Source organism: Chinchilla lanigera, unplaced genomic scaffold (assembly GCF_000276665.1).
Source record: "Chinchilla lanigera isolate Chin_1 unplaced genomic scaffold, ChiLan1.0 scaffold00019, whole genome shotgun sequence".
NCBI lineage: Eukaryota > Metazoa > Chordata > Mammalia > Rodentia > Chinchillidae > Chinchilla > Chinchilla lanigera.
In genome coordinates, this window is record NW_004955420.1 from 13151172 (window position 1) to 13163450 (window position 12279).

The 12279-nt window shown below is 33.9% G+C and overlaps 1 protein-coding gene across 10 annotated transcripts in view; it reads right to left on the reverse strand.

The window, feature by feature from the left end:
- Dlg1 (discs, large homolog 1 (Drosophila)) overlaps window positions 1-12279 on the reverse strand; it is a 205517-nt gene that overhangs the window by 82883 nt on the left and 110355 nt on the right. For all 10 annotated transcript variants that reach the window (XM_005383167.2, XM_005383166.2, XM_005383165.2 and 7 more), the window contains one exon: window positions 179-232. In XM_005383167.2, coding sequence (XP_005383224.1) covers window positions 179-232 — 54 coding nt within the window. The remainder of the gene's footprint in view (window positions 1-178; window positions 233-12279) is intronic.

Sequence of the window (12279 nt, forward strand, 5' to 3'; positions counted from 1 at the left end):
AAAAAAAGCAACTCAAACAGGGTAGTATTGCTTCATTTAAAGCAATTATAGGTATGGTATACAAAATGCAAGAACACCTTAAGTAAAATGTATTAGGCAAACTCATGGTGTGATCTTTGTATCAAAAACGGAACAGGAAAGACAAAATCATTAAATGTGGAGAGGAAGTAGAACTTACATAAGTTGGTGTTTCCAAGCTATCTGTGTTGACCAGTACCGGAGGAGGATTTGCCTTTAAAGAAAGAATTGTAAATGTGTTAGGTTAACAAGAAAATAAAAATAGCATATTAATGTTTGACTTGTATGAAAGACTTGCTATTTCTTAAGCTATAATTTTATATGGGATTTCCTTCCTCCCTCCCTCCCTCCCTTCCTTTCTTCCTCCTTTTTTGTGAGATAGCATCTCACTATGCAGTTCAGGCTGGCCTTGAGCTCACTTTGTAGCCCAGGCTGGTCTTGAACTCACCGTGATCCTCCTGCCTCAGCCTCCCGAGTGCTAGGATTACAGGCATGTGCCACTATCCTGGCTCTATATGGGCTTTCCATACGTTAAATCATACATACAGCTTCTAGCACCAAGTGAAAAAAGTAGATATAAGCAGGTATATTAGATTTGCTCTTGATGAGTAAGCTGCTAATTCTGCTAAAACAGATAAAATGTGAAGACTTACAAAGAAGCCAACCATAATTTCTTATAATATTCATGAATATTCTTTAGTGTAATAAAAAACAACTCTTCTGTAGAAATACCAGTTTTTTTATTCCAAGGATCCTAAGAATATTCTAATCATTTTGCTGCCCAGAAAAAGCTTATTTTTGGCTGAAACTATTGTTCTCCATTGTTATTCCAGATCACTTGGAGAGTAGTGGTTTGTTATAGCATGAAAAGCAAGTAGAATAGTGTACATCTAACTAAGTTTGAAATGAAAAGAACTGGTTTTCTAATTAAGTTAGAAGTGATTTATATGTGGAGACACTAACAGAGAAAATTTAATTAATAACAAGTGAGAAATCCCAGAAAACTCACAGAATTCCTTTCAGAACTATTTCCTCTGTATACTTTAAGATTACAAAAGTACTAAATAAATATAGGAGGTGGAGGAAGGAGGATTGCCTAAGCCCAGGACATTGAGGACAGGGAACACAACGAAGTGTGATGCTGTCTCAAAAATAAAAGTACTAAATCAACATTCTGAAGGATAAGAAAGGTGACTATCCCTTAAACAAAATTTAGGAGATGTGCTTAGAAACAATTTTCCTAGACTTACATATAAAAGCTGTATAAAAAAAACCATTATAACTCAATTTTCTTCCAAATGTATATTTACAAAAGGCAGATACTGAGAATTCAAATAATGTATTATCCTCAGCAAAGTACTAGATCTGAATGAATATATGATAAAATTCTTAAAGACAACACAGTTTCATGGTTAAAGAATTATACAGTATGCATTTGGGATACATAAAACAGCATGCTGTATAATACTTTGTTAGATATAAACGTAACATTTACTGTATGTTCAATCCTACCATTAAATATGTCTACTTGTGATCCACTGAAAATCTAACCTAGTAAAAATTCTACTTTATAATTGCCATTTAAGTAAAACTGAACTTAGCTGTGATTTTACCACTATCTGAAATCATTCTCTTAATATTCACTTCTTTAAAATTTCAGGGTAGAATGTCACTGTATTTTGCTTAAGCTGTTATAGAGGAGAATAAGAAAGAACAAGTCTAAAGTTACAAAACAAGTAACACTTCAAATATTATGAGAAGAAAGCCATTTGATCCCCTCAACTTACTTAAGCAAACATATAGTGGAAAAAATTGTTTATCGAAGTCTAATTCATACTAAAATTAGTACAATGTTGGCTGCCTGTCACTATCAATTCATCTTCATTGCATTCAAGTTATCTCTTGATTCTATGCATCTAAAAAGTCTTGTTATTATTGAAATATATACAAACAAATGATATAAAGTCTCACATTCAAAGTAAAACTGGGAGGTCTGGGAGTAGTAGGTGTTATGAATCAACTAAGAGTGAACATGAGTTGACTTGTACCTGGGTGATAAGTATATAAGAGCTCACTGCACACATTTTAGTATTTTGAATTTTTGTGTAACAAAAGTGAAATCATACTATAGTCAAAAAAGTAATCAGTTTATACAAAGCTAATAGCTAAAGCAACTGTGAGATATTATGAGTTAGGACTGCTATTCGGATATTAGCATTCAAACCATAAAACTGATTGTATTGTTCAAATTTCATTTTGGAATAAAGATAAAACTGACTTGCCATTTTGACTTGAACATTAGATAAGTAATGTATGTGTAACAGGTTTATTTGTACATGTAGCTCAAAATTAAAATGAATGATCACAGTTGAAGGAAAGCTACAAGAAATTTGAAACTGGACAAAACCCATAAATTTTCATGTTAAGGATTAATCAAAACTAATATTAAGATGATAAAAAATACCTAGCAATTTGAAAAAGACATAAAGATGGTTCAAAATAGTAGCCTACAGAAATGAAGCTCAAGAGACAAACAGATACAGATGCCTCAAATTTAGTCACCTAAAATATAAAAATATCTGAGAGTGACTGAGCTTACAGATGAGAAATTAAAATATCTATCTTGAAATAAATTATACTTTAACTACTAATTTGAGATATTCTAATTTCCCATGTAACAATATACAGAAATGGTATCTAATAAAGTAGTATTCTTACTTCTCCAATTTGGTAAAGGTGGGAACAGTAACTTGAATGGGTGTGGAAGGTATGATATTTATAACTTAAAAAGATTCAGTATCTTAGCACTAAACCTGAAGCTATCTTTCCAACAAAGCTAAAGAACAGTTGCTTCAAAAAGATGAAACAGAAAAGTTGACTGTGGAAAACATATATGTTTAGGTACCTGAAGTAAAGAACAAGAAAACTGAAAACAACTAATCTGGCCAGTTTAAGACCTTAAGAATCTTAAGGAGGACAGCAGGTCGCAGAACAGGTAAAATGTAATTATCAACTTACCCACAAGGAAATTAAACAGCAAGATTTGAGTTTATTTTAAAGTTATCTCAAATACAGTTAAAATTTTTTTCCATATTTCACTTCAAGTGACACTGTATCTCAAGCCCTGGTTTCAGGTCTCTTTCCACCTCATTTTACCATTCATATCTATCTGCTCACATCCAAGAGGACTACATAAGGCTCCAAGAGGTAATATAAATGAAAGTATGCTGTACATGATTGGAAGCTATATAAATGCTTAGTTATTACTATTGTTTACTAACTATATAGCATCATGTACGTTTCAACTTGGACAATAAAGCCCTGAAAATTACTTAAGAGATTAGGGGAGAGTTAGTAAAGGAGCAAAGATATTCCAAAAGGAGGCATTAACAAACTCTAAGAAATTTGATCCCTGTTAAAAACAACACTTACGAAACTTGATTTTGCTCATCCAACTTTTACTATTCCATTTCATTAACAAAAAATCTTGTAGTGATTGCTTCATAATGGAGTGAAACATGCACAAAAATTTCAGAGGGCAAAAATGTATTTTTGAAAATGGTGTTAAAAAATTGGAAGAACCAGTTTTTAAAAAATAGGCCAAAATGAAGTTTAGAAAAGGCTCTTTTATAATTACATTTTATTATTTCTTCTGAGCATTTATCTAAGTTTCATTATTTATTTACTTAGTGTATCTTTCTCCCCTATTAAATGATAAACAAGTGTTCTTCCCCACCCCTCCCAATTTGACCTCACAAATCCCAGAGAATACATCTTGGATTCTAGTTTGAGACACCCTACATTAAGAGTTAAATGCTATCAGAGTTGATCACTGTAGGTTATAATGATTACATAAACAGGATAGATTTCTGGGAAGATGGCAGAGTAAGAAGTACAACAAGCCGGGTGTGGTGGTGCACACCTGTAATCCTAGCACTTGGGAGGCTGAGGCAGGAGGATCGTTGAGTTCGAGACCAGCCTGGGCTACAAAGTGAGCTCAAGGCCAGCCTGAACTGCACCGTGAGATCCTGGTTTAAAAAAAAAAAAAAAAAAAAAAAAAAGTATAAATATGCCTTTCTACCTAGATAATGACTGCAGTGGATAAATCTGATTTCCAGTTTCCAGTTCTTGGAACTCTACAGAGTCTACTGAAGACTCACAACTTCCAGGTGGGAGATCTAGATGGTAAATTCCATTCATTTTAGTCACTCTCCACTTCAGTACGATAGTAACTATCATCTTCCTTCCCTGAGTCCTGTGGCAGGTAGCTGTGCAGTGTTCATGGAGCAGGAGTAAGAATGGACAAAAAAAGATCCTGTCCTCCAATACTGAGGATCTATCACTGACGACTGCTTCTTCTGATCACTGAGGTACAGACCAAGAGGCAGTGGCCACTGCTCTTGTGCATCCCCCACTGTGACATACTCTCCCCACTTCTAGCTAGAGTGACTTCCAGGGGCTTTTCCCCTTGCCCTCGTATCTCTTTTTTTCCCTTTTGGAGACAGACACTGAAGAGTAGGATATTAAAAAGTGACTGCATACATAGGGCAAACTCAAGCTACCATACATGTTGGGAATGTGCAGGCTCAGCAGCAAATACCTGATAAGACCCTAAGTTTACAACTCAGGCTGATTTTGGCAGCCTGTAATAATCAGGAAAACAAAACATTAACAAAGAGAATGTCTGAGGAGGAGAATATGCATCATTCAAGAAAAAGATAAAATGACAAGGCATACAAAAAACCAGGAACATACATGTATGCAACCTATTCAGAAAGAAAAAAAAAATCAACACAACTGTTCTATAAAAGATCTGATAATATATCTCTTATACAAAGATCTTAAACTATCTTAAGTATGTTCAAGGAACTAAAAGACATGGACAAAGTCAAGGAAATATATGACCGAAGTGGAAATAAAGAAAATCTAAAAAGAAACCAAAAAGAAATGATGGAGCTATATAGCAACTGAAATGAAAAATTCACTAGTGGGATTCAAAAGCAGATGTGAGTAGGTAAAAGGATCAGTGAACTTTAACCATGTAACAGTTTTCCCTGAGCACTGGTGTAGCATGTTTGTTTACTTACTATCTGAGCATCACTTAAGCAGGTATCATTTCAACCAGTTGATTCTAGTATTGAATACAATGGATAAAACTGTCATTTTTATATTGCCTGTTAACTTATAAAAATTAATGAAAAAATGCAATTTTTGTCATCCTCTATTTAAATAACTGGACTGGTAAGTGGTTAACGTAAAACAACGGAAACTGAGAAGCAGAAAGATTTAAGAAATGTAAATATCATCTAAGAAATCTATGAAGAACACCATATATGCTGTGTGAATCTCATGAAGAGAAGTAAGAGTGGGGCAGAAAATAATTTGAAGACACACTGGCCTCAACTCCCCCATATGGTGAAATATATGAATACAAACATCTAATAAGCCCAAGGAACACCAAATAAGATTAAGTCAAAGAGACCCACACTGAGACACATTATAATGCAACTTGTCAAAGATCAATCATAAAGAAAAGTGATTTGTTGCATACAAGAGATCCTCAATAAGACTTTTAGCATATTTCTCAATAGAAACTTAGAAAGCCAGAGGTCCTGACTGGATATATTAAAAATGCTAAAAGGAAATAAATAACAAACTTCTATAAACTAAGAAATCTTTATCTAGTAAAACAGTCTCTCAAAAGTAAGGGACAATGACATTCCCAGATGGACAACTGCTGAGGGACCGCATTATCATGTTCTGAAAGAACCGCTAAAAGTAGTCTTGTAGGTTAAAATAAAAGGACACTTGATGTACCTTAAAATCATACGAAGAAATAAGGCTTAGTAAAGGTAAATATACTGGTAATGACAAAAGCTAGTACAGGTTAAGTATACCTGATCCGAATGTTTAGGACCTGAAGTATTTCAGGTTTTTTAGGAAGACGTGAGAGGAGCTACAATATCTGCATATACACAATAGGGTAATGGGGATGAAATTCAAGTTTAAATATGAAATTCACTCTGGTTTCATCTATACTTTACGCACACAGTCTTAAAATTTTACATAATATTTTGAGAAGTTTTATACGAAACAAAGTTTCACAGTACAGAATTCTCCACTAGATGCATCATACAGACGCTCAAAAAGTTTTAGATTTTTAAGCATTTCAGATTTTAACTTTCATATTGGGGATGTACTTTAACAATGGTGTGTAAATTCACTTTTAATTTTCTACTTTGCCTAAGAGCTAGTGGTGAGTCATCTAAAAGTTTGTATTAGTAAATAATTGAAAGTCAACATTAAGTACATAACTAAAATCAATTATCTGTCTAAAAGCTAACATTATTGTAACTTTGGTTTCTAACTCCATGTTTTGTATTCTATATAATTTAAGGAAGTTTTTCTTTCTCTGAGACAGGGTCTCACTGTATAGCCTAGGCTGGCCTCAAACTCAAGGTGATCCTTCTGCCGCAGCCTCCCAAGTGCTGTGATTACAGACATGTGTCACCACATTGGGAATATAATATAAAAATTTAATTCTGTGACATAAATAAAAGAGGTAAAAACAACTATTAAAGGAGTAAAGTTTGGGTATTATTGAAGTTAAACTTACATAAATTCAGGGTAGGAGTGTTAGGAGATTAAATGTAACCTTCATGGCAACAATAAAGCAAAGAAATAATACAAATAAAAGAAATGAGAAAAGGTTAAGTGTTTTACTACAAAAATCAACTAAATGCCAAAAAGAGTAGCATATAGTACAAGAAATGAGATACAAAAAAGCTACAAGGCATACAGAAAATAAACAACAGAATGACAAAAGTCCTTCCTTATTACTAATTATGTTAACTGTAAATAGACGGAACTCTCCAATGAAAAGACAAAGACTGGCTAGCTGAGTGGATATTAAAAACATCCAACTAAATGCAATAAGAGACTTACCTCAGATTGAAAGATATAGGCATGTTGAAAATGAAAGACAGAAAAGGATATTCCATGCAAGCAGTAACCACAAGAGAGCAAGAGTTGCTACACTCAGACAAAACAGACTTTTATAGCTGAGTGTGGTGGTGCAGTCTATAGTTCCAGCCAGATTGCAAGCTTCAGGCCAGCCGAGGTAACTTAGTGAGAAACTGCCTCCATATAAAATAAAAAGGGCTGGGGATGTAACTTTGTGGTACAGCCTGCCCTAGCTTCAATTCTGAGTACTGCAGAGAAAAAAAAAAGAAACTGAAGATAATTTAAAAAGCTCAGTTTAGTACCACTTATATACTCCTCACAGTTTTTCACTTAGAACACCTTATTCAGATATTATAAAGTGATATTATTTTCAGAACTAACAGAATTAAAGTTTGAATGGTGCTATTAAGTGCTCTTTTAATAAAAAAAGCTCAACTTAGAAGTATGTAATAATTATAAACATTTGTACATGTAATAACAGCCCATAAAAATATAAGACTCAAACACTGGCAATCCTGAAGGGAGGACGAGTTCTAAAATAATATTTGGAGCCTTAAACACCCTACTCTCCATGATCGACAGAAGAATCAGACAAAAGAGATATAAGGAAATCGTGGAGATAAACAACATAAAAAATAAATAGATCCAACAGGTACATACACAATATCCTATTTAATAACAGAATACACATTCTTCCCAAGTGTACATGGGGAACTTTCCAAGATAGCTAAGCCTCAATACACTAAAAAAGACAAGTATCACGCAAAGAATCTTCACTGACCACAACAGGATAAAGTCAAGAGTCAATAACCAAAGGAAAATGGGAAAATTCACCAATTTGTGGAAATCAAACAACACATTCTTAAGCAACCAATGGACTGAAGAAGAAATCACAAAGGAAATTAGAAAATACTTGTGAATGAGTGAAAATGAAAACACAACCTAAGGCAATTTATAAGAAAAAATATGGTAAAAGCAGTGGTAAGGGTAAAATTTATTGCTACAAACACAGTATCAAAATCAACGATTACAATCAAGAACTACATTACAATCTAGAACTACCAATAGGAGAATAAGCTGTACACAAATCTACAAGAAAAGCTCATTGCACAGAAAATGAAAAAAATTCAATACAGAAAATAAAAACAAAAGTTGGTTGCTTATAAAGATCAACAAAATTGACAAGTCTTTACCTAGATGGAATTTAAAATGAGAAAAGATTTAATTACTAAAATCAGACATGAAAGCAAGGACATTACTACCAATTCTAGAGAAATAAAAAGGACTGTAAGTATACTAAGAACAAGCAAGAATATGCCAACCTAGGTGAAATAGCAACCTCTATAAATATAAAATCTACCATGACTAAACCATTAAGAGAAAATATGAATAGATCTGTAACTAGTAAAGAGACTGAGTCAGTAACTTAAAACTCTACTGACAGATAAGATTCGTGGACTGAGTGAATTCTACCAAGCATTTAAAGAACTAACATATACCCTTATCAAGCCTCATTTAAAAATTTAAGAGTAGAAAATACTTTCATATTCACTTTATAAGGCCAGCACTACCCTGATTCCAAAGCCAGACAAAGACACTACTAGAAACAATAAATTACAGGACAACATCTCTTAAGAACACTGATGCAAAAACCCTCAAGCACTAGCATACAGAATCAAGCAGTATATCAAAATTATGCACCATGACCAAGTGAGATTGGTTACTAGGATGCAAGATGGCTCAACACAAAAAAAATAATCAGCATATTAACAGACTGAAGGGGGAAAACATGCGATTATTTCAACTGATAAAAAGCATTTAACAGGCCAGGAAAATAGCTCAGCGGCACAAGCGCCCACCTGGAAAAAGCATTTAACAGAACATTTTCAGATGAAAGACTCAACAAATTAGAACTAGAAGGGAACTATGTCAACATAAACCATGTGTTTTCATATATTTCATTACAGATCTACTTATTTATTGTGTTCTTTAAAAGCCATGGTATGTGGGCACACTTCTTACACTAAGTATCATACCTGGTGAAAAACTGAAAGCTTTTCCTCTAAGATTAGGAAAAATAGTAAGATATTTTTTAATCACTTGTACTCAACATAACACCAGTGGAATACTGAAACTGGGGCCAGAGTAATCAAGCAAGAAAAAGAAAAAAAATTTTTTGCATAAAAGACATTATCAATAGAATAAAAAGGATATCCACAGAATAGGAAAAAACATTTGCTGATTATCTCTGATAAGAGAATGATACACAGAATATATAGAAAACTCCTAGAACACAATAACCAACAAAAAACTCAATCAAAAAATGGACAAATAGTATTAACAGTTTTTGAAAAAAGATAGGGCCAGTAAGCATATGAAAATATGTTCAAAATTACTAAGCATATGAAAATATGTTCAAAATTACTAATCATTAGGGAAATGAAATACAAACAATTTGACTTCACACCTGTAAGGCTGGCTATTGCCAAGAAAGCAGGAGAGAAGTGTTGAGGATATGGAGAAATTAGAATCTCTGTGCACTGGTGGTGGGAATATAAAATGGTAGAAGTATTATAGAAAATAGTATTGTGGTTCCTTAATAAAATTAAAAATAACCAGGAACAAGTGGCTCACACCTGTAACTGCAACTACTAAGGAAGCTGAGGCAGGAGGATTCCAAGTTTAAGGATGGCCTGGGTAACTCAGCAAGACTCTGTCTCAAAATAAATTAGGGCTGGGGATGTAGCTCAGTGGTAGAGCACTTACCTTCCACCACCTATATGCAGACATCCTGGGTTGAATTCCCAGTCATAACGTAACATATAACGCAGCACAATATGTATTACCACATGATAAAGGACTTATACCTCTAGGTAAAAACTCCAGCTAAAAGCAGTATCTTGAAGAGGTATTTTTACACCCCTGCTCATAGCCACATTATTTACAATAGTTAAAATGTGGACACAATCCAAGTGTCTCTGATGTGTGAAAAGATGTATGGAAAGCTGTGTGTGTGTGTGTATGTTTGTGTGTGTGAAATATGGAATTATTGAGCTTTGAAGACTGGTATTCTGACATATATTCTACAAGACGTTTGAACCTTTAGATTATAATGCTAAGTGAAATAATCCAGCCCTCCTCCCCAACCACAATTATATGACTTCACTTACATCATATAATTAGACTAGTTAAAATCAGAAGGGCAAAAAGTAGATGGTGGATGCTCTGGGCTGGAGGGAGAGAAATGGGGAATTACTGTTTAATGGGGAACAAAGTGTCAGTTTTGCAAGAGTTTTGGTGGATAGATGACAGCGATGGCTGTAAAACAATATTAATGTATTTAACACAACTACGTATTATGTTACATGTTACCACAATAATAAAATTTCATAAAATGTGATTTTGTAAAAATACATCGAATATGAACTGAAAGAGAAGTTATTCTCCACAAAAAGTAGCCTGTTTTTTTCCCCACATTCATGATAAAAGACAGACTATTGAACTATTACAGATTAAAGGAGACTACAGTGTCATGAAAATTAAATGTAATATGTGGTATTAAAACAACCAAAGGATCTGTTCTTTTTTTTGTTTTCACTTTTTTCTATAAAGAACATTAATGGGATAATTGTTAAATATAATTAAGGTATGCAGATCACATAACAGTGTTATAGTCATGTTAATTTCCCAATTTAGTTCATTACACTGTGGTAATATTTTTGTCCTTAGAAAAAAAGTAGAATTATAAGGTAAGTTTTAAAGGTAAAGGAACATGAGCCTGCATTTCTAAGTAATTCACAAAAAAATATTAACAATGGGGGAGCTGCTTAAAAGTATAAGACATCTTTTTATTATTTTGCCACTATGTATAAGCTGAAATTATTTAAAAATAAAAATGATAGAGAACAAGCAAACAAAAAAAATCTCCAGAAAGTAAACAAAAGCAAAGAAAACAGTATGAGGGCACTGCTGTTAAGCAGTATCTAATTTAAAAAGGCTCATCCAGATAATCCAAAGGCTGCTATTTTTATTTAATAATACCCACAAAATGAAAATACATCAAGTCATCTGTTAAACAATACTAGTGATCTAATAATTTAAGAACCACCACTCAGATATTTTGTGAATTCTGGAAGGTACAGGGCAACAGGCTGCTCTGTGCTAGACATATATCTCTAATGTATTTTCTTTTTTATACTTTTTTTTTTTTTTTTTGGTACCGGGAATTGAACTCAGGACCTTGCGCTTACCAGGGAGGTGCTTATGCCACTGAGCTACATCCCCAGCCCCTGTATTTTCATTTCATATGGGAATTATCTAATTTGTCTAGACGACAACAACAATGTCACATTCATTATGACAGCTAAGCTGGACTGTCAACCTGACTGACGTGGGAGCCACCTACGAGATTGGTCGTGTGCACTTCTGAGTGTCTCCATGGTTATGGAGACATGACATTAGGTACTGCAGTGTATGTATGATCCCTGGCCCTTCCTTTCTGGCACTGTTCCCCTGCTCTCCTTCCCAGCTGCCATAAACTGAGCAGCTTTTCTCTGCTACTCTTCTGCCATGATGTTTTTGCCTTTGAGACAGACTAAAAATGGATGGAACCTCCTGAAATTGTGAGCCAAATTAAAACTCTCTTCTTTTAAGTTATGGGTTTTATTCATTTTAGCATTTACAGTAGTTCCCCTTTACACATGAAGAATATGTTCCAAAATGTTTTGTGGATGCCTGAAACCACAGCTAATATTGTATTTTATAAAAACATTTTTCTTGTGTATGTTCACTATAAAATTTAATTCATAAATTAAGCACAGAAGAGATTAAGAACAATGATGAATAGAAAGAGAACAAGTATAACAATATCCTACAATAAAAGTTATTCAAAATTTCTAAGTTATTTCTGGAAGTTTCTATTTAATATTTTTTGACCATGGTTGGCTTTAAGTAATTGACACTGCAGAGAGCCAAGTGTTGGTTAAGGAGGAACTATTTCATATGACTGGAAAAATTACAAGATACTGCACCAATCCACTCTGAGATACATATTTGAATATCAAAAGGGAACTGACACTTAAAGAAATTAGTTATAAAACACTTTTACCACAATTTCAGTTATATGACAGCTCTTCACAAGGTGCAGGCTCGCTGAGACTATCCTCTACCCCACCAAAAAGCTACTGCTGGCTTGCTGGGATAAATCAACAAGAACTGGGACCCTGTCTCCACCAGTGGTCTATCAGAGACAGCAGAGACAAACCTGGAAATGGACTTTTTTTCCTCTCTCTCTCTCTC